The 23,771-nt window shown below is 38.0% G+C and overlaps 1 protein-coding gene across 1 annotated transcript in view; it reads right to left on the reverse strand.

The window, feature by feature from the left end:
- LOC124804651 (N-acetylgalactosaminyltransferase 6) overlaps positions 1-23,771 on the reverse strand; it is a 170,342-nt gene that overhangs the window by 78,700 nt on the left and 67,871 nt on the right. The window contains exon 4 of the mRNA XM_047264875.1: positions 3,739-3,905. Within this exon, the coding sequence (XP_047120831.1) occupies positions 3,739-3,905 (167 nt within the window). The remainder of the gene's footprint in view (positions 1-3,738; positions 3,906-23,771) is intronic.

The raw sequence follows: 23,771 nt of genomic DNA on the forward strand, positions 1-23,771 counted from the left end.
TTTACTTTTTTTTTTTACTTTATTTACAAAATAGTTGTCACCAATATTAAAATTTACTTACCATAATGTGAAAACAATCCTTGTAACTTTATCATGCAATAAAGGGATGAGCTAACATAGGTCACAATAATGTATATTGCAGATGCGATGCAATGTGTTTGAACAACAGTAGTGATTCCACGACAAACAGAATCTGATTGTTACAGCAATTTCGTACACCTGGTGCAGTGTACTACCACAAGATGCCAGGCATAGACAGATATGGTAAGACATATTCCCAAAAGCTTTGGGATACACCTAAGTTGGTCTTCCTAAGGACCACAAATGAGAGATGAATTTTGTGGTATGTATATTTCCAAAGCCCCTTCCAGAAACTACTTTGGAAGTAACCATACTTCCCAACAACCATTAAAACACCACTGTTTAGTGGGATAGTTACTTCCAAATAGTCCTACAGGCTGTATTTCAGAACATACAGAAACTACGGCTAGTGCAGTGGACTGCCACTAAACGCCAGGAGCATAAAGAAGTGGTACCACATATTCCCTTAAATGCTGTAAAGAAATACATGTAGTGGGAAGTATATCCCCCATAGCCCGAGAAAGGGTTAATAGTTGTTCTAAAACTGAAGTTAAAAACATTTAAAATTAGAGTTACAAAACCCAGTATTTTAATTCCTCTACTGCCAAGTAGCATTTTTAACATTATAGAGTAACACAACTTTCAATTATAAAGTACAACAGTATGGAACACTTATAGCAGCTATAAAATGTAACAATTAGTCCTCCCAACATTGTTTTTGATTTAAGGCGTAATATCACAGAAACAAAATTGATGAGAAGGTACAAGAATGAGAATAACAATGAGCTAAAAGTCCACATTAGGTAAGACAAAGAAGATCAACTGAAAATATTCAGATTACTGGAAAGCAGAATTACAGAGAACTAGCCATATGACGGAGGCAAGTACAGGCAGACATACACTGCCTGACTACAAAGATTTCAAAATGGAAATAAATTTACAAAAAACTTGGCAGTATGAGCACATGATCAAAATGCTGTTGCAGCCCCAATGACCTGGATTCATGTACTGATTCAGTTGGGAAGGGAATCACAAAGTTATTGTATCCTCTCCTGAGGCAAGCTGCCCACATCTGTTGTTAAGTTGCAGCTTTAATTTCTGTAGCAATGCGTCTAGGTATATCGTTAAGAACACCATGTCGTTTGTTAATTCACAGAGCTCTTTAGAAGAAACAACTGATTTTGAATTTCCTCTGCGCTCTTTAGTTTATATTCCTAAATTTCCTACAGGTTTGTGCACTTATCAGGCACAGCTCCTCATTTTAATTCCATCTAGAGTATACTTCTGTCATCCTTAGAATGGATTGGAACTACAATTACTGTGTTCAAATAGGGGCTGAGTTGGTGACCCTTTGCCCACAGCTCCACGTGGTGCTGGCTTCAATCATGTAGCTTGAGGCCGTTGCCAATGGGCACCAATGTGGTGGGCAGGACAGGAGGATCCAAGGGATGTTTGGTACATCCCACTGTCTCCCAAATGGCCCATTACTGTGGCCCCTCAGGTACTGCCAACATTGATGTTGAGCCCTCACTGAGGGTCAAGTGAGATGCTGGTCCATGGTGTGGCAGCAGCTGATGAAATAAGGGCAGGCACCTGCATCTGGTTCAGGATGTTTATCAGACACAGACAGTGCCTGAAACCTGATGAACAGGTTTTGGCCGCTGTGTGTCTGATAAACATCCTGAGCGAGATGCAGGTGGCTGCTCAATTTCGGAGAAGCCTTTCGGCCTGAAGATCTGGGAAGTCACAGAGGGTGGGTTTACTGGTAGTTGGTAGCACCTATGTTAGGCGTGTAATGGGATGCCTTAGGGATGTGGTTGTGAAAGATAGTAATGAATCCAGTGTGCACACTGCATGGATACTGGGAGGAGTGATTCCAGATGTGAAATGAGTCTTCTGGATTCCACGAAGAGCACAGGATGCAACCAACAGTGAAGGTGGTGGCTCAAATCAGTACTTACAATGTGTATAACTTTGGATCACAAGAGCTTCTCTCTGGTTTTAGGCAGCTAGATGAAGTGGTAAAGACCTATTACCCTTACGTGTATCCTACAATAATACAGATAACTATTGTATTGAGACTGAACTGTATCACATAAATCAGAATGTCTTAAGATAATCAATAAATTTTGCAATACCGTTGAACCACAATACACTCTTAAGACAAAAAAAAAAAGATGCACTCTGAAAGAATTACCCAAATGGGACAGAAATCAGTAGACATGATGTACATATATAGACAAAAATATGCTAACAATTTCAGAAAATCTGGATGATTTGTTCAAGAGAGCAAGTCAATAATGTGTTGGTCCACATCTGGCCCTTATGCAAGTAGTTAGTTGCTTGGTACTGATTGACAATAGTTGTCGGATGGGCCTTCTGTGGGACACCATGCCAAATTCTGTCCAATTGGCACATTAAATTGTCAAAATCCCAAGCTGGTTGGTGGACCAAACCCATAACGCTCCAAACATTCTAAATTGGGGAGAGATCCGGTGATCTTGCTGGCTAAGGTAGGGTTTGGTAGGCACGGAGACAAGCAGTAGAAACTAACGCCATGTGCAAGTGGGCATTACCTTGCTGAAATATAAGCCCGGGATGGCTTACCTTGAAGGGCAACAACAAAACAGCATGGAATATCGTCAATGTACCACTGTGCTATAAGCGTGCTGTGGATGACAACCAAAAGGGTCCTGCTATGAAATGAAATGGCACCCCAGATCATCACTCCTGGCTGTCGGGCCATATGGTGGGCAACAGTCAGGTTGGTATCCCATGGAACATCTCCAGAGACAACTTTGCTGATCATCAGGGCTCAATTTGATGCAGAACTCATCACTAAAGACAATTCTACTACATTCAATTAGATTTCAGGCCAAAGACATGTTTGGAGATGACCCACACAGCAAGGGAATACCAATATGAACTCTGTCAACCACACAGACAACAACAAGGTGTGACGGTCTGGGATGCCGTTTCACTTCATAGCAACTCCTCTTTCGCTGTCATCCATGGTACCCCTACAGCACAGCAGTACATTGACAATGTTATACATCCTGTTTTATTACTCTTCAAGTCAAACTATCCTGGCCTACATTTCAGCAAGATAATGCCTGGCTGTGCACGATGACAGTTTCTACCTTTATGCTTACCAAACCCCACCTCGGCCAGCAAGGCTGTTGGATCTTCCCCCAATTGAGAACATTTTGAGCATTATGGCCAGGACTCTCAAACTAGCTCAGGATTTTGACAATTTAACACACCAACTGGACAGAATTTAGCATGATATCTCTCAGGAGGACATCCAACAACTCTATCAATCAATGCCAAGAAACATAACTGCTTGCATAAAGGGCCAGAGGTGCACCAATGAGTTACTGGCTTGCACTATTTGTGAAGCTTTTTCTCTTGAATGAATCATCTATTTTTTTCTGAAATTGTAATCATTTGTTCGTCTGCACCTGTACATCACACCTACCAATTTCCGTCTCACTCGGGTAATTCTTTCATGACATGTCCCCATTTTTCTTGTCGAAATTAATTAGCTGAACTTTTCATTCAAAATTCACAGTTTTCTGCCAAACAAGTATATGGCTATTAAATAATCATTATCAATTTCATTTAAATCATCTTATTGACGCATAAACACAAAATCACCTTTAGAGCTAAAATCATCAACAAGTATTATCTCCCTGAGTAATTCTGGGGGAGATCTGTTGATCGCACTGACGACAGTCCTCAGAAGTGTGCTCCAGTGTTCATTATGAAATGGAACAATGATGCTCACTGTGGGAAGTTTTTTCAAGTACTTCTTTGACTTGCACCTGAAATTGATAAAAGTGTCACAAAGGTCAGAAATGGTTATTATGTGTAACAATTACTACAAGTAACAACAAATAAACTAAATCTAACGACTACTGGTTATGAAGCCTGTGGGTAACATTACTCACTTCACTATACTTTCAACTGTTCTGAAACATATCAAAAAAGTCATCTGAAGTTCTATTTCAGGGAAGAAGTGGTAAGAGAGAAACTGGATTAGTTATACAAGGAAACTTAAATTATTAAAACTTGCATAATTTTTATACTCTGCAAAAATTATGTCAGTAAGCAGAGTGCCTAACTAAATGGGAATGTCGCTGTAGCAATATATGAACATGAAAATAGTCTGCAATCAACTAGTCTTCAACCAGTCAAAGATCAGCTGGATGGGATGAATTCTCTCCTTTTCTACTGAAAAAATGCAAGGGTGAGTTAGCCAGACCATTAGTCCATCTAATAAATTGTGTACTTGAAGAAGGTGTGTTTCCGAAGAAACTGAAACTTGCTATAGTTAAACCTTTATATAAAAAAGGGGAAAGAAAACAACCACAGAACTACAGACCAGTTGCCTTAACCTCAGTGTTTGGTAAATTAATTGAAAAAATAATGCTAGAAATCCTAATTGAGCACTATAATATGAATAACTTAATAGGAGATTTCCAACACGGCTTTAGAAGTGGTGGAGCACCATATCTGCAGCAGTACAGTTTGTACACTGTCTGATGGAGAAAATAAATGAGGGTTACGAAACGGCAGGAGTGTTTTTAGATCTTTCCAAAGCGTTTGACAGAGTCTATCATGGTGCTCTTTTAAGTAAACTTGCTTATAATGGTGTCAGTGGGAAACTGTTGCTTTTAATAGAATCTTACCTTAAAGATAGGCAACAATGCACATAAGTTGTGTATGATAATGGAGAGGTAATTGCAAAAAGAAGATCAAAGATAAGGAATATAAATTTTGGTGTGCCACAAGGCTCTATCTTGGGCCCCTTCTTGTTTATTTGCTACGTGAATGATTTCCCAAAAGTATTAGACATCAGTCATCATATTACTATGTATGCTGATGACACCTCTGGGGTTTGTTGGGCACGTAGTAATGATGACCTAAATTCAGTGGTACAGAATTTTGTTGAAAAAGCCCAAACACATTTTGAAAAAGAAAACCTGAGGGTCAATATTAACAAAACTAATTTAATTTATTTTAAGACAAGTAGCTCAAATAAAAATACTGTTCTAAATGAGGACATTCAAGAAAATACCTGTTCAGAATGTAAATTTCTGGGGATATATATAGATGACAGACTTTCGTGGAATCAGCAAATAGATCATGTCTGTGGTAAAATAACATCTAGTCTGTATTTACTAAGGAGATTAGTTCAATATTTAGATATCGAAGCAATAAAAATAGCGTATTTTGGGTTGGTGTATCCCCATCTATCTTATGGAATTGTATTGTGGGGTGGGTGTAGTCAATACAATATAAAAAGGATATTTGTATTGCAGAAAAGAGTAATAAGAACTATGGCAAAAGTAAGACCCAGAACTTCATGTAAAAACCTGTTTATTAAGTTTAATATTATGACTATCTATGCAGTATATATGTTTCAATCAATATTATTAGTGAAAAAAGACAAAAAAGTGACAAACAGGAATATGGAAATCCATGATTACAATACAAGACAAAAATCAGACTTTCATATGGTGAGCAGACGATTGAATCTAACAACAAATACCCCATTCATTAAGGGAGCAATATTTTATAATTCTCTGCCAAACAACCTGAAACAGCTTTCTGGTAGAATTTTTAAAAACGAGTTTAAAAAATGGCTTGTATTGAAGTGCCCATACAATATGGTGCTGACATGATTTGACCTCAGGAATGCTATGTTAAATATACTTAAATGATATTTTACTTAGTAGCATGTAATCTATTTATATTGTGTATCAATAATCTAAATGTAATTATTATAACATTGCCCATGCATGTTAAATATATGTTTCGAGCTGTAAGATAAATAAATAGATATCTTCTCTAACACCATATTTATAAAGTTTCTATTCTCTCCTTGTCAGTACAGTTTATCAAGGCAGCAGTTGACAAGGGATTGAGACAAGGCTTTAGCTTATATCCCATGTTATTAATTCTGTACTTGGAGCAAGCAGTAAAAGGAAGTAATGACTAATTTGAAACACACAGTAGGAAAGTTCTGGCAGAAAGTAAATAATTTAGGAGTAAAGACTCCCTCCTGTCAAATACACACACACACACACACACACACCTGTGTCCTTAGATTCTACCGGCTAGACACATAATGCCGGGATCACATTTCGGAAGGTGTACTAAGAAGGAGTGGGGTTAAATCAGGTGGTAATATGCGACTGGCAGGAAGATGGGTTGGACGTGGGCAGTCGACAGCTCGGGGGGAAGTAGCAGGTTTGCTGAGTAGGAGTGCAGAAAGAAGAGGTCAAAGGTGTACGGGTTATCCATGTGATACGCTGGTACTGAAGCCAGTGGGTGTGTCGCACAATGAAAGTGATGTGGAATGTGGACTGGGAGGGGGTGAGAGGGCAGAGGAAGGGAAAACTGTTGGGTAGAGGGTTGTCATACTGACATAAAAGGCTCTGTAGTGATTGTAGTGGAGTTGTTATATGACATGGCTGCTTTCACACAGGGGGTCCTACCTGTGACAGGACTGGAGCAGGAAGTGCTAAGTGGGTAGACAGGGCTGGTCTTTCACCTATGTCTTCCATAATAGGGTTATGACACATGTGACAAGAGATTGGGAGTGCGAAGGGCACAGTGATGGACCAGGATGTTGTGTAGTTTGTGTGGAAGACAGAATACCATTTTAGGAGCAGTGTGAAGGACCTTCAGTGGGATGTCCTTCACTTCTGGGCATGATAATGGATAATAAAAGCCCTGGGAAGGATATGGTTCATGTTGTTCCAATCCAATGTGATAGTGGGTGATGAAGGAGGTTTTCCTTTGTAGCAGATTTTTGTGGATGGTATGAGGACCGGGGAAGGGAGAGGATATGGCAGGGAAAATCTGTCTGCGCACTATGTTTGTGGCATAGTTCTTAGCTGTAAGGTTTTTATGACTTATCACCTCCTTTCCTGTACGTGACATAACTTACATGCATTCAAGTCACAGAACCATCCCATTAACCTCAGCACAACTTATTCCACACTCTTCACTCTCCACACACATCCTTTGTTATCCAGTTCCCTTCCAACCACCTAACACTTCCATTCCCTGTGTCATTTCACATTTTCCTAGCACCATCACAGCCACAATGGATCCTTGCTCCATCCGTCTGCATCAGCAGAGAAAAGTATCTATTTCCCAAGCTAAAACCCAGTTCCACTTCCCATTCCTTAAATGCTGCCTAAGCCAAGGAATTCACTCAGTTCCCCAACAGTCTAATCACAGAAACTACCCTTTCTGGATCCCATCTCTCCTTTCACAATGACCATCTTGACAGTCCCTATCCCTCACAAACCTGCTGTCCAAAGCTTGTGGTCTAGTGGTTAGCATTGCTGCCTCTTAATCACAGGGTCCCGGGTTTGATTCCCGGCCAGGTTGGGGATTTTTCTCTGCCCAGGGACTGGGTGTCTGTGTTGTTATCATCACCACCACCACCACCACCACCACCACCATTCTTGACAGTGGCTAGAGTATGAGGACTTTTCAAATATGTATCTGTTTCAGGAAGAATATTCACATTTTATAATCAATTACAGCTTAACTGGTGGCAGAGGTACTTGAATGAATTTTGTAGTCAGTTTAGAAACAGTTAGCAGACAAGTTTGTAGTCAACACTGTAACAATGTTAATCATGTAGCTAATTTGTATAGAATAATTGGTTCTGACAAAAATATTTTAGTTTTGAGCTGACGCATGTTGTGGGAAAAATGTCAACAGTAATTTGTAAAAGCAGAGTTATGTCAATTTGTATTCAAAAGTCTTGAGTCTCTATGTGAGAGCAAATTTAAATAATACAGTGGAATACAAAAGTAAAGTACCACAATTTGAGACAATTAAGAAACAAAGGAAGCCACCTGACAAATTAATGTGTAACATAGTGACAAATGAAAATTTGTGATCATACATGAATAAATTACTGTTCTGCTTTACTTTATTTGCAATGTGGATGCAGAATTTTATTACATTACAGGTGATGTTTGGATTTATATTACATAGTGTACTTGGGTGATTTTGCTAAGTCCTATCTAGATGGTTTATTTCTACGTTCTGTATAAATTGATTAATGACTATGATTTGGGTATAACTACTGGTGAGCTTTGAAATATTTAATGTTTTACTTTGTTTTATTTATATTTTATACTGGAAACAGTATTGGCTATACTGTATGGTTTCCATACCCATTTATATAGTGGGTATAGAAACATTGTGGTTATCTTGGGGTAATGTGCAAAATTAGTTGTGTTAATTTCTTCTTTTTATTGGCGAGTATGATGTCAGGTTTGTTATGTGGTGGTGTTTTATCTCTTATAATGGTTCTGTTCCAGTATAATTTGTATTCATCATTCTCCAGTACATTTTGTGGTGCATACTTGTATGTGGGAACGTGTTGTTTTATAAGTTCATGTTGTAAGGCAAGCTGTTGATGTATTATTTTTGCTACATTGTCATGTCTTCTGGGGTATTCTGTATTTGCTAGTATTGTACATCCGCTTGTGATGTGATCTACTGTTTCTGTTTGTTGTTTGCAAAGTCTGCATTTATCTGTTGTGGTATTGGGATCTTTAATAATATGCTTGCTGTAATATCTGGGGTTTATTGTTTGATCCCGTATTGCAATCATGAATCCTTCCGCCTCACTGTATATATTGCCTTTTCTTAGCCATGTGTTGGATGCATCTTGATCGATGTGTGGCTGTGTTAGATGATACGGGTGCTTGCCATGTAGTGTTTTCTTTTTCCAATTTACTTTCTTCGTATCTGTTGATGTTATGTGATCTAAAGGGTTGTAGAAGTGGTTATAAAATTGCAGTGGTGTAGCCGATGTATTTATATGAGTGATTGCTTTGTGTATTTTGCTAGTTTCTACTCGTTCTAGAAAGAATTTTCTTAAATTGTCTACCTGTCCATAATGTAGGTTTTTTATGTCTATAAATCCCCTTCCTCCTTCCTTTCTGCTTAATGTGAATCTTTCAGTTGCTGAATGTATATGATGTATTCTATATTTGTGGCATTGTGATAGTCCCATAAGTCCAACCCCTCGTCCAAGTCGTGGGAGATGGGCAACGGCACAAAGTAGGGGATTGCCTTTAGGGGCGATGTACAGCGGGGACTTCGTGTGCCCCAGGACCGCTACGGTAGCTGAGAAGGCCCTATGGGAACCCTGAAACGTGACGGCTAACGGGGCTCTGGTGAAGCTGCGATAGGCCTAGCAAGCCAGTAGTGGATAAATCAACTGCTTTCAAAAAGGGAACATGCCTCGGATCACGGAACGGATTTAAAGGAAACGGACCAAGCAATGGAAAAGGATTACGAGATGGTTTACGGCTGGGCACCTTAAACGTAAGGACTCTAACTGGGAAGTTAGAAGAAATTGTAGAAATGATGGAAAGGAGGAAATTGGACATCTTGGGACTTGCTGAGACTAGGTGGAGAGGAGTTGGTGAAAAACCACTAAGTAAAGGATGTAAACTGTACTGGATAGGGAATGAGAGGGGAAGAAATGGAGTGGCAATAGTGGTCAGAGAGGGTCTGCAGGAGGAGGTGGAAGGTATCAATGATCGAATGATAAAAGCCAGAGTACGGGTGAAAGGAAAAAGCATTGAAATCATCCAAGCATATGCCCCACAGGTGGGGTGTACAAAAAAGGAGAAGGAGGAATTTGAAGATGACATGCAAAAGCAGCTAAATGGAGGAAATCAGATTATAATAGGGGACCTCAATGCACATGTTGGCACAGACAGGAAAGGATTCGAGGAGATAATGGGACCAGAGGGCTGGGGGAACCGAAATAGAGAAGGAAAATTGTTGCTGGAATTCTGCAAGAGGAATGGGCTGGCGATCGCAAATTCGTGGTACAAGAAGAGGAGTAGTCACAAAATAACTTGGTACAGTGGGGACTGGTCCCAAACTTCAGTAGTAGACTATGTACTAGTGGATAGGCAGATGATGAGCAGCCTCACAGATGTTAAGGTCATACCATCTGAGGCCTTAGACAGCGACCATCGGCTGTTGGTAGCCACCCTAAGAGAGAAAAAAGATAGGAGGGCAACAGATATACAGGAGAAAAGGTTGAAGACATGGATGCTGAAAGAGGATGAACGGAGGACCCAGTACCAGACACTGATCAGGAAGAAGCTGCCAAAGGAAGATCAGAGAACAGTGGAAGAAGAATGGGGCGATTTTAAGAGGGCTCTAGTTGAGGCAGCTGAGACTGTGTGCGGAAGAACTAGCACAAAGAGGAGAAGTAGGGAAACCCCATGGTGGAACAACATATGTAAAGAGGCAGTACTTCGAAAGAACAAAGCCTTCAGAGAATGGTTCCAGACCCGAACAGAGGAAGCTAGGGTAAAATATAAGGAAAGCAAGAAAGCGGCACAGACCATAGTAAGGGCGGAGAAGAAGAAGTGGATGGAAAAATGGACAAGAATGTTAGAAGAGGACAGTGAAGGGAACAAAAAAGTACTTTACACCATGGTAAGAAATAAGAGGAATGACAGAAGCGAGTGCCTGAGGATCATGGATAATAATGGAAGAGTTGTGGAGGAAATGCATGAGCTCAAAAAGATTTGGAAGGAGTACTTTGAAGATCTGTTGAATGCTGCCAAGCAGGTAACTAACAGCGATGGAGAGCCTAAGGCAGCAGACGATTATAATAGTGGGGAAATTGATGATCTAACTTGGAATGAAGTGGAAGAAGCCATAAAGAGGATGAAAGGGGGCAAGGCACCAGGTTGGGACGAAGTAACAGTGGATATGATACGAGCAGCAGGAGAAGTAGGAACCCAGTGGCTATACAGAGTGCTGAGGGTGGTGTGGAAGGAGAACAGAATTCCTGAGGATTGGAAGAAAGGAATTATAGTCCCGATCTTCAAGAAAGGGGATAAAAGGAGATGTGAGAACTACAGAGGAATCACCCTGCTATGCCACTGTGGAAAAATCTATGAAAAGATGCTGGAGAAGAGAATAAGAAGCAGTATTGAAAGTAGACTGCAAGAGGAGCAGTACGGTTTCAGACCGGGAAGATCAACAACGGACCTCATATTTGCGGTAAGGCAACTGCAGGAAAGGCACTATGAGTACGGGAAGGACTTAATCATGGCCTTTTTGGATATTGAGAAGGCGTATGACAGTATCTGTAGGGACAAGCTCTGGGATGTGCTGAACGCAAAAGGGATAGATGAAGAGATTACACGAAAAGTCAGAAAAATGTATGAGGGAAGTGAGAGTTGTGTGAAAGTGGGGAGGGAACGTACTGCATGGTTCAAGCTGGAAAATGGGCTGCGACAGGGAAGTGCACTTTCGCCTTTATTGTTTATTATTGTTATGGATGAAATCCTACAGCAAGTATCAGATGCAATTGGAGATCATAAAATGAAAGCAGTGCTTTTTGCTGATGACCTGATGTTATGGGGAAATTGCGTGAAGGAGGTGCAAGAGCAGTTAGATGCATGGGAGGCAACGGCAGCACAATATGGAATGCATTTCTCTGCAAAGAAAAGTGAAATAATCGTCACAACAAGGAAGAAGAATAGGCCAAATGTGGATATAACTTGTGGAGGGGAAAAACTACAAGTGGTAGAGAACTTCAAGTACCTGGGAAGCGTGATTGAAAGTAAGGGGGGAAACGCAATGGAAATAAATGAAAGATGCAGAAAAGCAGGGCAGTTCTACAAATGCATTAGGGGGCTTATTTGGAGCAAGGAGGTGCCACAGAAATCCAAGGGAATTATATACCGAACCTACTTTGTCCCCATATTGACATACGGAAGTGAGACATGGGTAATGCACAAAAGCGACAAAAGTAGAATACAGGCTAGTGAAATGAAGTTCCAGAGGAGCAGGTTGGGTGTAACAAGACGAGACAGATTGCAAAATTTGTATGTGAGGGAAAGACTAAAGGAGGAACCAGTACAGGACAGGATAGAAAAATCAAGACTGCAGTGGTATGGACACATGAAGAGAATGGATGAGGGAAGAATTCCAAAGAGGATGTTTGATCTGCAACTGGAGGGGAAGAGGCCCAGAGGAAGACCAAGAGATAGATGGGTGAAGGGAGTGAAGGAATGTGTGATGAGAAGAGGAGAGAACTGGACGAAGGTGGAAGAGGGGGAATGGTGGAAAGACAGAACACGGTGGAGAGGCTTGTGTTCCCGACAGACCCAGCCAGTGGCTGGAAACTGTCCAAGATGATGATGATGTGATAGTGTAAATGTATTCAGTGCTTCTAGGTCTTTGTTACTCCATTTCACTACTACAAATGAGTAGGTCAATATTGGTATAGCATAAGTATTTATAGCTTTTGTCTTGTTTCTTGCTGTCAATTCTGTTTTCAGTATTTTTGCTAGTCTTTGTCTATATTTTTCTTTTAGTTCTTCTTTAATATTTGTATTATGTATTCCTATTTTTTGTCTGTATCCTAGATATTTATAGGCATCTGTTTTTTCCATCACTTCTATGCAGTCGCTGTGGTTATCCAATATGTAATCTTCTTGTTTAGTGTGTTTTCCCTTGACTATGCTATTTTTCTTACATTTGTCTGTTCCAAAAGCCACATTTATATCATTGCTGAATACTCCTGTTATCTTTAGTAATTGGTTGTGTTGTTGATTTGTTGTTACCAGTAGTTTTAGATCATCCACGTATAGCAAATGTGTGATTTTGCGTGGGTATGTTCCAGTAATATTGTATCCATAATTTGTATTATTTAGCATGTTGGATAGTGGGTTCAGAGCAAGGCAGAACCAGAAAGGACTTAATGAGTCTCCTTGGTATATTCCACGCTTAATCTGTATTGGCTGTGATGTGATATTATTTGAATTTGTTTGGATATTACATGGGGTTTTCCAATTTTTCATTACTATGTTTAGGAACTGTATTAATTTAGGATCTACTTTGTATATTTCCAATAACTGTCATGACCATGAGTGGGGTACACTATCAAAAGCTTTTTGGTACTCAATGTACGCGTAGTGTAGCGACCTTTGTTTAGTTTTAGCTTGATGTATCACCTCTGCATCTATTATCAGTTGCTCTTTACATCCTCGTGCTCCTTTGCAACAGACTTTTTGTTCTTCATTTATAATTTTGTTCTGTGTTGTATGTGTCATTAATTTCTGTGTAATGACTGAAGTTAATATTTTGTATATTGTTGGTAGGCATGTTATGGGGCGATATTTAGCTGGGTTTGCTGTGTCTGCTTGATCTTTAGGTTTCAGATAAGTTATTCCATGTGTAAGTGTATCAGGGAATGTGTATGGGTCTGCAGTGTAACTGTTAAATAATTTAGTTAGATGTGAATGTGTTGAGGTGAACTTCTTTAGCCAGAAATTTGCTATTTTATCTTTTCCAGGGGCTTTCCAATTGTGAGTAGAATTAATTGCTTGGGTTACTTCATGTTGCAAAATTACCACTTCAGGCATTTGTGGTATCATTTTGTATGTGTGTGTTTCTGCTTGTATCCACCGTGCATGCCTGTTATGTTGTACCGGGTTTGACCATATGTTGCTCCAGAAGTGTTCCATGTCTGTTATGTTTGGTGCATTGTCTATTTTAATGTCTGTGTTATCTATTGTCTGGTAAAATTTCTTTTGGTTTGTGTTGAATGTTTGGTTTTGTTTCCTTCTATTTTCACTTTTTTGTACCTTCTAAGTCGTTTGGCCAATGCTTGTAATTTCTGTTTCTTTTCATCTAATTGCTCTATCGCTTCTTGTTGTGAGATTTTACCTAACCTTTTTCGTTTTGTTTTTTTTTCTGACATTTCATTTCTTATAAATTGTGTTAGCTGTCTGATGTCTTTTCTCAGTTTTTCTATTCTGATCTGTAGCCTGTGTTGCCATGCTGGTTTTGTGGGTTTCTTCTGTGTGTTGGTTGGTTCTGATCTCTGCCTAGTGTGTATATTTAGTGTAGTGAGTGCTCCTATATAAACCAGTAGTTGTAACTCTTCCATAGTTGTGTTTTCATTTATTTTGTTGTGTATGATTGTGTTGATAGTTTTATTGTTGTTTCTACTTGTGGGTTATTTGGCGGTCTATGCAAGAATGGTCCAATGTCTGTATTTGTGTCTTTGTATTCTATATATGTCAGCTGAAATTTTTCTTCTATATCTAACATGTGTGTCACTTCGTGTTCTATTTGTGCTTGTTCTGGTGGCTGTCTTAAGATTTCGTTTTCCTTTGACTGTTTAATTGATGCATGTTGTTCTTTGTTTGTTTGCTCTGGGATGTTTGAGTCCATTACTGTATTTTCTTCTTCTTCTTCTGATTGCACATTATTTTGTTCCAGTATTTGTTGTACTTGTTGTTTGATATTTTCTAATTCTGACTGGGGTATCCTGTTATTTTTGATTATTACACGGATCTGATCAGCTAGTCATTGTTCTGTTAAAAATTTTAATTCTGGGTATCTGGTAATAAATGTTGTGTATACTTGTGATCTGTATCCAGTTGTGTTGGTTCCTAGGTTTGTTGCTTGGTAATAACAGAACATGAGGTGTCGACTAACTTCATCTGACCATCTCATCCTCTGTCTTTGTTTTCCTTCTAGGGTGGTTGCAGGAAGCATATCCTGCAAAACACCTCTATTTGGATTTGAATCATTTTCCAGTTGGCTAGCAGTGTCGTTACCATTGTGGGCGGGCATAGGGTTCAAACGGCGTCCCCGACCATGGCGGCGCTTGTCCGAGGCTTCTTTAGTTCTGTCCTGAACCAACTAATCACACTAAAAGGGGGGTTAGCCCTATTAGTGGTTTGTTCTTTTCGTCGCCTTTTACGACTGGCAGAACATACCGGAGGCCTATTCTTTTCCCGCGCCTCCACGGGATTATTATTATTATTTATGTGAGTAATGAGAAATTAAGTTGATAGGAGATGAATATGATGTAAGTTAAGGCAGCTATAGTTGGGGACTTAATATCATGTATGGTAGTAAACTACTTTCATGAAAACATGCGGTATGACACAATGGTAAAATATCTATAATGCTATAAGGATGTTGTTAGTGAAAATCTGAAATGAGACAAAGTATATTTTAAGATTAGCTAGTGTATTTCGTAACTGTGAAAGAGCAGTGATATGTGGAATAATAATACACTAGTCATACTATCAAATGAAATGTTATTGTTACTATCTCTGCTAATTAGAGAATGTCGCTGAAGCAGAGCAGAAACTAACTTTAGTATGCAAAATTTAATGTATAGTGAGATAATATGAAGGGTTGCTATTATCTGAACTATGGGAAATATATTTGAAAATAAATTATGATTTGTTCTAGGCAAAGTGGTTCTTCACTAGAAAAAAAAGGAGTTGATTATTGCTGAATGAATTAAACCTTGAAGAGCACATTTATGAGAAGTAAAATGTGTATACTTGTAATATCATTTTCATTACTTTGTCTAGAGTATTTAAACATTGTTTGGAGAGGCAAACTGAATCCTCAGATGGACATATGCACTTCGTAGTTTATGTGCTTGATGTGCAAAGGACCTAGAGCTGCTGTAGCACTGCTTTTGTCTTCATTTTCTGTGCTGCATCTTCTTCCACTATCTATAAATGTATCAATGTTATCTCTTTTTATCCACGCTATCTCTCTATTATTTGAAAAATTCTGTTGCCACTGTATCAATTTTTCTTGTGTGAATCTTTCATTTTTTGCCAGCCTTGTCATTAACTTAAATATGTTTGCAATACGTTGCATTTTGAATTAACCTTCAGTATAGTAATTATTTTGTTGATCTTTTTATCATGTGTGTGTTTATGACAAGTCCTAATGTTCATATCCATGTCAATGTGTGCATACACATTTACATGTTCTATTTTATTTCTATCCATGAATTCTGAGCCATTGAGCTTTCCTTCTCGTAGAACACAATCAATACTCTTCTCTCATGTTCTTGTTGTGGGATTTAGATCTTGTCAATTCTGTACATAATTAGCATGATAATTACACAGCTACTCGAACCTAAATTACTATCTGTAAGCAATAGTTTTGATGCCCCATGCACTCTGCAATTTTACTATTGTGACTTAGCTGTCTTAATAAATTCAACTATAGATATGTGCATTTTTTTAAATGCCTCGTTTGTGTATTTTGACCATTTGCTGAAACCATCAATACCAACTCTCAAAATTTATTTTTATGTGTGTCTAGATAGCAGCAATTTTCTTGTGTGTAGGATGACATGTGGATGTTTGTAGGGTTCTGTACCTCAATTCATAAAAAGAGAACACTTACAAGATAATTTCGTTGTTCATCTGTCTGCCCATCTATCCAACTGTTAAAACCCCCTTTTATCAGGAACAGGTACAGCTATCAAGATGACACATAGTTAAGGTAATTCTCATTTACTGTTCAATCACATCTGCAGACTGAACAATAAATGAGAATTATCTTAAATATCAATACAGTTGCTTACTCTCGCGAGATGAACGTGTCAACTATAGTGATACATAATTAAGTACATATGGAATGGTCATAGCACAAGTTCTGCTCGCACTTGTACTGTTTTTTTAATGATTCTGAGAGAACATCTATTTACAATTTATTTCAGTCTTTAAATTATACATTTAATTTTGTTCACATAAACCTGTAAAGGCTATGCTTCTTCCCACTGTTGCGGCAATCTCAGATGTTCAGATCTCTTTCCGATCTATATGTATCACCTTTGTTGTTATAAAAAATTAACTTATTGATATTTTTTGTAGCTGCTGTTTCATTCATGCAAGAGACATTGACAGCACCAAGTAAAAATACGAGAAACACGAACACGATACAAGAAATGTTATGAGTTACTACCAAATACACTGAAATGAACAAGTGAAAGTGATGTAAGGTCACACTTGAATGAGAAAACAAACACTTAATAAAAGATACAAATATCACGATGCTAAAACAAGGACAACATACACTCAATATACAGAAAATAATGACGAAATGTTTTGTACTTCCGTAAAAGAAAAACTTGTATAAGAGATATTCAAGTGCACTGTTTTGAAGGACTTTATTTATTCTACCAATTTTGTTAGAAACTTTACATTGGGTGATTCTGTATTTTGATGTATATGTGTAGACAAATATTTTGCACTACTTCAATTATTATTGTAATTCCCAAACAAAGTTTAGGTACAAAGAAAGATGTAATACTATTTTGGAATGAAAATTAAATTATACTGTACTAGACTTGATGTCATTTCATATATAGTGGTAATTTATGCTGTTTTGTTAAATGAAGATTTTAACATGTTTTGGCAACTTTAGTACCTTAGGCTAGAACATAAATTTCTATTGTTTTCTAATTGAGATTAAAAGATTGTACTTTTAATGTAACATAATCATAACAAAACATATTTTTGGAAAACAAATTATGTTTGTATATGAATTCATTCACATGCTTTCTATATGATTACTACCCATTTCTTATGCCACTTATGCCAAGTTCTTTGAAATAGGTGATACGTATTTGAACACGAGATCATTCTCATTTTTACTTCAATTTGCTAGTTATATAAAACTCTGTCATAAGCTGTACTGAAACTTACCAATTTTGCTATTTTTCTGTGAATGTATGTTATAACAATATGTAGGTAAGTTAGTAATTATTATTATTATTGTGACAAAAGGTGCTAATTATTCATATTAATTTTAAATCTTTCATACTACGAACAGTAAATATGCATTTTTTTAGAGTGAATGACTGTTAAGTTTACAAATGTAAATCTTATTGTTTTGCACTAAAGAGAAAATTCTGACTAAGTTGTAAACCACTAAAGCAAAATATCAACAAAATATTTCATCTCAATGTAATTTTTACTAACTAAATGTTATTATAGCTTTGATGCTTACACATATTAAGCACATTTTACTTTCAGGAAATTAATTACTTCTATGTTTATCAAAATTAAACAGTGGGTAGTTCAGTTATTCTGGTATCAGAATTTCACTAGCATTTTCATGCTTGCAAAATTCATGCTGGGCTATTGTGATGGAACTGATCAGCAGCTCATTTTCATTATGTGTTATACATGAAGATACATACAAACAATCTGAAAACTCCATAAACCAATACACAGAGTGATTGATATGGTTAGACAAGCAAATCACAAGATTCACAAACACTTTTCCGAGATAGTGAAATTTTTTGCTTCTTATCTTTGAGTAAACAAGTAATAAAGTATTAGCTTATTTATATTCAATTATGAAATGTAAGGACAGAAAATGCCACAAATTTAAGGCAACCATATATTTACAAATTTTGACAAGGCATTTTAAATTATTATTATTATTATTTCTTTCCATTCTCAGACGTTATGTCTGGTTAAAAATGGAAAGTGAGGCGGACCTTGAACAAGCGTCACTTTCTTTTAACTGTACGGTATATGTTATATTGCATTTAGGAACTTTCGGGTAATTGAACACATATCAATAATTACAGATTTCTGTAGTTGTATTTATAAGTTTGGATGTAGCTGTATTGCATTGATGTACTGGTGGATATTGTGTGGTATGACTCCTGTAGTTGATAGTATAATTGGTAGAATGCCAACTTTATCCTGATGCCACTTCCTCAGCCAGTTCGATGTATTTTTCAATTTTTTTCTCCTGTTTTCTTCTGTGTATTTGTTGTATTGGGTATTGATATTTCGATTAGTTGTGTTAATTTCTTCTTTTTATTGGCGAGTATGATGTAAGGTTTGTTCTGTGGTGTTGTTTTATCTGTTATAATGGTTCTGTTCTAGTATAATTTGTATTCATCATTCTCCAGTACACTTTGTGGTGCATACTTGTATGTGGGAACATGTTGTTTTATTGGTTTATGTTGTATGGGAAGTTGTTGATGTATTATTTTTGCTAAATTGTCATGTCTTCCGAGGTATTCTGTATTTGCTAGTATTGTACATCCGCTTGTGATGTGGTCTACTGTTTCTATTTGTTGTCTGCAAAGTCTGCATTTATCTGTTGTGGTATTGGGATCTTTAATAATATGCTTGCTGTAATATCTGGTGTTTATTGTTTGATCCTGTATTGCAATCATGAATCCTTCCATCTCACTGTATATATTGCCTTTTCTTAGCCATGTGTTGGATGGGTCTTGATCGAAGTGTGCCTGTGTTAGATGATACGGGTGCTTGCCATGTAGTGTTTTCTTTTTCCAATTTACTTTCTTTGTATCTGTTGATGTTATGTGATCTAAAGGGTTGTAGAAGTGGTTATGAAATTGTAGTGGTGTAGCCGATGTATTTATATGAGTGATTGCTTTGTGTATTTTGCTAGTTTCTGCTCGTTCTAGAAAGAATTTTCTTAAATTGTCTACCTGTCCATAATGTAGGTTTTTTATGTCGATAAATCCCCTTCCTCCTTCCTTTCTGCTTAATGTGAATCTTTCAGTTGCTGAATATATATGATGTATTCTATATTTGTGGCATTGTGATCGTGTAAGTGTATTCAGTGCTTCTAGGTCTTTGTTACTCCATTTCACTACTGCAAATGAGTAGGTCAATATTGGTATAGCATAAGTATTTATAGCTTTTGTCTTGTTTCTTGCTGTCAATTCTGTTTTCAGTATTTTTGCTAGTCTCTGTCTATATTTTTCTTTTAGTTCTTCTATAATGTTTGTATTATCTATTCCTATTTTTTGTTTGTATCCTAGATATTTATAGGCATTTGTTTTCTCCATCACTTCTATGCAGTCGCTGTGGTTATCCAATATGTAATCTTTTTGTTTAGTGTGTTTTCCCTTGACTATGCTATTTTTCTTACATTTGCCTGTTCCAAAAGCCATATTTATATCATTGCTGAATACTTCTGTTATCTTTAGTAATTGGTTGAGTTGTTGATTTGTTGCTGCCAGTAGTTTTAGAACATCCATGTATAGCAAATGTGTGATTTTGTGTGGGTATGTTCCAGTAATATTGTATCCATAATTTGTATTATTTAGCATGTTGGATAGTGGGTTCAGAGCAAGGCAGAACCAGAAAGGACTTAATGAGTCTCCTTGGTATATTCCACGCTTAATCTGTATTGGCTGTGATGTGATATTATTTGAATTTGTTTGGATATTAAGTGGGGTTTTCCAATTTTTCATTACTATGTTTAGGAACCGTATCAATTTAGGATCTACTTTGTATATTTCCAATATTTGTAGTAACCATGAGTGGGGTACACTATCAAAAGCTTTTTGGTAATCAATGTATGCATAGTGTAGCGACCTTTGTTTAGTTTTAGCTTGATATGTCACCCCTGCATCTAGTATCAGTTGCTCTTTACATCCTCGTGCTCCTTTGCAACAGACTTTTTGTTCTTCATTTATAATTTTGTTCTGTGTTGTATGTGTCATTAATTTCTGTGTAATGACTGAAGTTAATATTTTGTATATTGTTGGTAGGCATGTTATGGGGCGATATTTAGCTGGGTTTGCTGTGTCTGCTTGATCTTTAGGTTTCAGATAAGTTATTCCATGTGTAAGTGTATCAGGGAATGTGTATGGGTCTGCAATGTAACTGTTAAATAATTTATATCTAAAAACAAAGATGATGTGACTTACCAAATGAAAGCGCTGGCAGGTCAACAGACACACAAACACACACACAAAACTCAAGCCCTCGCAACAAACTGTTGCCTCATCAGGAAAGAGGGAAGGAGAGGGAAAGACGAAAGGAAGTGGGTTTTAAGGGTGAGGGTAAGGAGTCATTCCAATCCCGGGAGCGGAAAGACTTACCTTAGGGGGAAAAAAGGACAGGTATACACTCGCACACACACACATATCCATCCACACATACAGACACAAGCAGACATATTTAAAGACAAAGAGTTTGGGCAGAGATGTCAGTCGAGGCAGAAGTGTAGAGGCAAAGAAGTTGTTGAAAGACAGGTGAGGTATGAGTGGCGGCAACTTGAAATTAGCGGAGATTGAGGCCTTCAATCTCCGCTAATTTCAAGTTGCCGCCACTCATACCTCACCTGTCTTTCAACAACTTCTTTGCCTCTACACTTCTGCCTCGACTGACATCTCTGCCCAAACTCTTTGTCTTTAAATATGTCTGCTTGTGTCTGTATGTGTGGATGGATATGTGTGTGTGTGCGCGAGTGTATACCTGTTCTTTTTTCCCCGTAAGGTAAGTCTTGCCGCTCCCAGGATTGGAATGACTCCTTACCCTCACCCTTAAAACCCACTTCCTTTCGTCTTTCCCTCTCCTTCCCTCTTTCCTGATGAGGCAACAGTTTGTTGCGAAAGCTTGAATTTTGTGTGTATGTTTGTGTTTGTTTGTGTGTCTATCGACCTGCCAGCGCTTTCGTTCGGTAAGTCACCTCATCTTTGTTTTTATATATAATTTTTCCCATGTGGAATGTTTCCCTCTATTATATTGTTAAATAATTTAGTTAGATGTGAATGTGTTGAGGTGAATTTCTTTAGCCAGAAATTTGCTATTTTATCTTTTCCAGGGGCTTTCCAATTGTTTATTATTATTATTATTAATATTATTATTATTATTATTATTATTATTATTATTATTATTATTATTATTATTATTTCTACCATTTTCTGGAATGTCATCTGAAAAACAGTGTAACACAAATTATTAATCACTTATAAATTTCTGAGAATGTAAAAACTGATCTCTGAACATAATTATTTTTGTATTGCTAATTTTGCATCTTTGGTGCGCATTTGATCTTCGTACTGTTTTGTCAGTAAGTTGCAGTATGTATTTGGCATGAAGTGATTGGTGTTGGTTGGCTTTCTTTTACAAACATGGGGAGTTGTGATACATGTTTGACTGAAGCAAAAATATGTTCAGAACACCTGTGGATTTTACCACTCATATAAATATTCAGCAGTTAAGTTGAACCAAAATATCCTCCTGCTACCAACAGGAGTGAAAAATAAATCTAGACAACAGAGCCTACAAGATGAAAAAATACTATGTACCGCAACAAGAAATTTACATCAGGCTAACTGTGATGATAATTACCATCCAATTTATATATGAAGTCTAATGATCCACCTTTATTCTCCAGTGAATCAAGACATTGGAGAAACTCAGTCTAAACTGCAACTGTGTTTAAACAAGGTCTGAGGAGTCATTCTTAATTTTTTATAAAATTCTGTTTTAATTTTTTACAAAATTCTGTATCTATATGATGGGAAACATTAGAACCTCCTACATTAGAAGCTCAAACTCTCTGATGGCTACAATCACACTTCTATTTATATTAAGTACACTAACCATCAACAGTACCTACAACTGTCAGCATTTCCATAATAAAAAATCACTCCCATACAGCTTCACCACCAGTTTACAGTGTTGAAAAAACTAGTATTCCCTTGCCCAGTATGCAGAAGGACTCATGAGGGCCTTCACATGGACATATTACCCCCCCCCCCCCCCCCCCGAAATGTATTCCACAAACTGGTTTCCCATGTCATATTCTCACATAGCCCTAATCCTCCCACCATCCCCAAGGTCAGCTACAAAGGAACATCTCCTTCATCACCTGGTATCACTAGGTACTGGAACAACTTAACCACATCCTGCACCAGGAGTTTGATTAATTATCATTATGTCTGGAAATTAGGGATAACCTCTAAAGTAGTAATCCATCACCCGCCCAACCAACACAACATTCTGGTCCATCAATATGAGACTCCCACTCCTAATCCCAGGTGAAGGAAGGCCAAGGTGCAAGACCTGTCCAATCCACCAACCCAGGATTTCCTACTCCAGTCTAGTCACAGGTTTATCCTACCCCATCACAGGCAGGGTCACCTGTGAAAGTATGCATATTATACACCAACTCTGCTGCACTCAATGCACAGCCTTTTATGACATTATGACAACTAACTAGTTGTCCACCAGAATGACCACTGCCACACTGTGGCCAAGACCAACACTGATCATCCACTGGCACAACATGCAGCTCAGCACCACACACTCAAGTTCAATGGCTGCATCACAACCTGCACCACCTCAATCCGTCCCTCCACCACCAGCTTCTTTGAACTGTGCGGACCAGAGTTATACTTGCAACACACTGCTCGCTGCCATAACATTTGTGGCCTCAACCCCTATTAACCCACTGTCAACACACCCTCTTCCCAACAGTTTCTCCTTCCCATGTTGTCATAGCCTCCCAATCCATGCCTTCACGTCACCTCCTTCGTACTCTGCATTCCGCTAGCTCTGGTACCCCTATATCACTTTCATAGCCTGTGTATTTATGTACCCTGCCTCCTACATTCCTAGCCAGCAAACCTGTTGCCTCTCTTTGAGCCAAGAGCTACTGACATCACCCTCTTCTGGCCTCCCACCTCTCTCTGCCTGTACCCGCCCCAACTGACACACCCCACACCCTACCCTAGTCAGCTTGCTGAAAAGCAATCTTGGCATTGTGTGTCCAGCTGGCACAATGTTCAGGGAAAAAAATATTAAAACTTTCAGGTTTACCAATGACACTACAATTTTATCAGAAATGGCTAAGGACTTGCAAGATCACCAGAAGTGATTGAATAATCTATAGAAAAAAAGATGATCTTAAACAAACACCAACAAAAGAAAAACAAAAGTTGAATCAGATTATGCTGAGAGAAATAGAATGAAGACACTGAATATAGTAGAGGAGTTTTGTAATTTGGACAGCAAAATAACTGACAACTGCATATACAGGATGGG

Source organism: Schistocerca piceifrons, chromosome 7 (assembly GCF_021461385.2).
Source record: "Schistocerca piceifrons isolate TAMUIC-IGC-003096 chromosome 7, iqSchPice1.1, whole genome shotgun sequence".
Classification (NCBI taxonomy): domain Eukaryota; kingdom Metazoa; phylum Arthropoda; class Insecta; order Orthoptera; family Acrididae; genus Schistocerca; species Schistocerca piceifrons.